A 4,658-nucleotide genomic window follows, 5' to 3' on the forward strand; every position below is an offset into this window, starting at 1 on the left:
GAGTGCTGGGATTAAAGGTGTGCGCCATCACGCCTGGACATTTAATGTATCTCCTTTAGGACTTTTATATATGTTTTGCCCCATAATTTATTTATTTTCAGCCTATATTTGTTGGCCAGTTGCTCATGTTACTTTATTCTATGCCTTCTCTCCCTCTCTCACTTTCTTTCTTTCTCTCTCAACCTCATTCTTCCTCTGAATTTGTCTCTCTCTTCCTTTGTCACTCTCTGTCTCTCTGTCTATATGTGCATACCTATAATTGGAAATAAACCAAATTTAGTATTTAGGGTATAAATAATCACATATAAAAGAAATTTATGGATATGTGTTATTGAAATTGTCTTAATTGAAGATACAGACATCACTTGATGCTTGTATATATAACAGTTATTATATATATATTTTTTTTTCATAAATATGACAGAAGGCAAAGACTATGTACATAGACGTGACCATAGATAAGAAAGGAAACAGCCAAAATATCGGCTACATAAATATTAAAGTATGTGCTTTTGTACTGAAAACACCCACATTTTATTTAATGGTGTCTTTTTCTCCAGATAATATCTCCACATATGTGAACCAAAAATATAGGCATCATTGCTTGAACTTTGGTTAAGATCAGGGCAGAAAAGATGTTTATAAAATGTTTATATTTTTAAACAAATAAATAAATATAGGCATTCTATAAGGAGAACTAAAAAAGAACTTACCCAAACAAAAACAATGAAAACAGCAACTTGTAATTTTTCATTATTAAGTGAAATATATTTTTAACATTTCTGAATATATGAAAGTTTTTAAAAGTACAATTCCTATATTGCTATAGATATAGACCACTCCACTCTATATAAAATGCTTATGCAATAATTACTTCTTCTTACTCTTCTTGCAACTATATTATTTTCAAAATTCTTTGTATATTCACTTTATTAAAAAATTCTTTATTTATTTTTCATAGTCTAGGCGTTACCCTTCTCCCTGTCCACCCTCCCACAGTTCCTCATCCAATTTTTCCTCCCTTATCTCCACAAAGATGTTTTCACCTAGTCCCAGCACACACACACCAAGCCTCCCCATTCCCTGGGGCCTCAAGTTTCTGGAGGTTTAGGTGCACTTCTCTCACTGAGGTCAGAACAGGCAGTCCTCTGTTGTGTATGTGCCAGGTGCTTTGGACCAGCTAGTTGAGATTGCTGGTCTTCCTATGGGGTGGTCTTCTTCTCCAGTTCCTTCTGCCTTTTCCCTAATTCAACTACTGGGATCCCTGGCTTCTGTCCACCGGTTGGGTGTAAGTGTCTGCATCTCTAGCAGCTGCTTGTTGGGACTCTCAGAGGGCAGCCATGCTGAGCTCCTTTCTGTAAGCACACCATAGCATCAGTAATAGTGTTAGGCCTTGGAGCCTCCTTTTTAGCTGGATCCCAATTTGGGCCTGTCATTGGACCTCCTTTCTCTCGGGTTCTTCTCCATTTTTTCCCCTGGAGTTCTTTTAGATAAGAATAGTTCTGGGTCAGAATCTTTGACTGTGGGATAACAACCATTCCCTCAACTTGATGTCCTTAGAGGAGTTGGACTCTACAAGTTCCTTATCGAAACTGCAGGGCATTTCATATAAAATCCTTCCTTTTGAGTCCTGAGAGTCTCTCACCTTCTAAGTCTCTGGTACATTCTAGAGGGACGCCCTCCTACTACTTCCCAAGGTTGCCTGTTTCCATTCATTGTGCTGGCCAAGCCCTGAGGGCATGCAAAATATATTCACTTTTTAAACCTCTTATTTGTGTCATTCAAGCATGGAACCATATAAAACAATCCACGTTTATTTCTTGTTGGTCAGTTACAACTTACTCTAAGTGTTTGTTCCTATGACAATCTGGTTGTTATCCAACCTAGTAAAATGCAGATGCACGATGTCAAAATGTTTTTGAAAATTGTTAGTTGAATCTTACATTTTAAATGATGTGTATCGTATATTATTTCCCATAATCTGTATGGCTTATGTCACTTTTTAAGTTTTTCACATACAAAATATTTTTAAGTATATATCCTAGTTTGCTATCTACTGTTGGGACAACATTATGACCAAAAAAGCAAGTTTGGGAGGAAAGTGCCTATTTCAACTTACAACTCAGTCAACCTTGAAGGGAAATCAGGAAAGGAATTAAGACAACAATCTGGAGTCAGAGACTGATGAAAAGGCCATGAAGGAATGCTGCTTGTTGGCTTGCTTTTCATGGATTGCTCAGACTGCTCCTTTATACAAGCTGAACCAACATCCCAGAGGCAGCACTACCAAAAGTGAATTGTGTCAACCCACATCAATCATAAATCAATAAAATATTGCGCAGACATGCTGACTGCCCAGTTAGATAGAGGTATTTTCTCAATTGAAGTGTCTTCATCCAAGATGATCCAAGCTTGTGCTAATTGAAAGAGAAAAAAAAACCCTAACAAACAAGTTATTTAAAAATATAATGTTGTACTTTAAGTCATATGTGTAACTATGTATCCTATATTTAGATTACTTATTCTGAGATATGTAAAAGAAACAAAGTGCTATAAAATTAATGTTTGTTATAACCATTTCTTATATTCAAGTAATCTACATTTATACAATTTTGTATCCAACAAACATGTTTTTATATGTTCTACAAAGACTGAAAGATGCTTAGACAGTATTTATCTTGTAAGTTATAAACTACTATCCTGTAATTTGAAAATATAATATGCATTTTTATGTAAATCAGACCTAAAAATTTATAAATATAAGAACTTCTGTTAATCCATGTTCCTCTAAGATATGAAAGATCATCCACATAAATGAACCCAGGTCTGTACACTGTAGGGTTTTGTTCTTTGTACCTGCACCTCAGCCACAGGAGTACAGAGAGCAAAGCCTTTCTCAGCTTAGCTTTGCCCAGAATCAGGACCCAAGAGTGCACCGAGGGAAAAGCTGTTCTTGCAATCTGTGTGATCCAAGGCAGCAGTGTTCCCTCCAGAAGCAGAGAACTCCAAACCTGCACAACAAGAGACAGGAAGAAAGTGGAATACAGGAGGATGGAGGCAATCAATGTCTGCCAGGCTCTGATGTGGGCCTTAGTACTGGAATCTCTGCATCCGTGGGCACTGTGTTGCATCTTCCTCTGGTGTTTCCACAGGCAGAAAATGAGAAGGAGAAAAGTGACCAGTGACACAGCAAAAGGTATGAACCCAAACATGGTGTTGGCAAATGGAAACAGCCTAGAAAGCTGTGTGTTATTCAAAATCAAGCTGTTAGACATAGATACATTATATTCAGTGATTAAAATGTTCTCAGGTGCATTAATAATGATATTATTTAAACAAAAGAGAACCAAAGATATTATCAATGTCCCTGTCATGACTTTTTAAAATCTGGCCTTTAAATAAAGGAAAATAGGGTTGGAAAAATTTGCCATCTTGAAAAAACAAAAGGTGCTGAGACTTGTAGCAAACCAGAGACTACTCTGGTTGAATGTTGTCCATATACTGTGCATTATGCTAACTATTCTTTCAGTCATCCATTGTCTTAGGTAAAGCATAGATATCCACCAGCTCACTAATATTAACCACAGCAGTGCAATTCTGGAGATGGCCAGAGCAGTGAGGATCTGATCCACTGAAGAGCTCTTTCTTCCCTTGACCAAGTTCTTTATGTTCACCACTGCTATGAGTCCATTGCCAAAGATGCCAATTATAAATTCCACACTCAAAATGATTATAAATGTTATCTGTAGGACACCATTCATCTTCACTTGGATGCTTCAGTTTCTTTTGTAATTACTTAAGATTCTTTAAAACACGCTGTTAAAATATTGTGCATATTCAATAAACAAAGTTCCATATTATTATGTTCCCTAAACAACGTACAGGTCTAATACCAAACCAGCCATTAACCCTTGCTAATAGTTTTATTCTTTCCATCATAAAAGTCTTTTGTATTTCCCTATAGAGAAGAACTGACCTTCATCTAGATGTAGTTTGCATTACAGACAGCAGCCTAGAGACACTGCAAATTTTGGTGAAGGAAACTTGATCTCTTCTGCTGAGAAGCAAATGAAGATATATTTATTTGCATAATTTATTGTTTTGTTCATTTTCTTCTTATATACGTATGTTAATCTCTGTAAACATGAATATTAGGTAAAACATATGAAAATGTCTATCCTTTATATAAGACAGCAAAAATCTAAATTTGTACATAGTAATTCCTTAGTACCACATAACTTTAGAAATTTTTGAATCAGCTAGGTTCCAAGCTCATGTACAGTGTAAAAAAATCACTTATTGCAAACTCACCACAAGCCAATAATATTATGAAAATCATTACTCTCCAAAGGTTCAGTACTGAGAATGTATGAATTTATCATTTGATTTTATGCAAAGGAATGCTCATGCCACTATCCATGCACTCATTATTAGAATACAAAACCCATTCTCTCAACATCATTTTTTCTACTGTTCAACATGTCTGAATCATGTAGCTCAAGCATGGCTCACTGATCATTTTTAAGGTGCTGCTGTTTAAAAATGCTAGCCTATATATATATTAGAACACACTGACTGCAAACATTGTGTAAAATTGTACTAGTTTATTACTACATGCAAACATATGCATGAAAATCTTTTCAGTCTCAGGAATCATT

The 4,658-nt window shown here is 35.8% G+C and overlaps 1 protein-coding gene across 1 annotated transcript; it reads right to left on the bottom strand.

Annotated features, from left to right (window-relative positions):
• Positions 1-2,642: 2,642 nt before the first annotated feature.
• On the bottom strand, positions 2,643-3,761 carry LOC110316937 (taste receptor type 2 member 116-like). Its single transcript, XM_021191274.1, is given in 1 exon segment — positions 2,643-3,761. A coding segment is annotated over 1 exon segment (1,119 nt).
• Between the last annotated feature and the right edge of the window lie 897 nt (positions 3,762-4,658).

This window comes from Mus pahari, chromosome 2 (genome assembly GCF_900095145.1).
Source record: "Mus pahari chromosome 2, PAHARI_EIJ_v1.1, whole genome shotgun sequence".
Taxonomy (NCBI): Eukaryota; Metazoa; Chordata; class Mammalia; order Rodentia; family Muridae; genus Mus; species Mus pahari.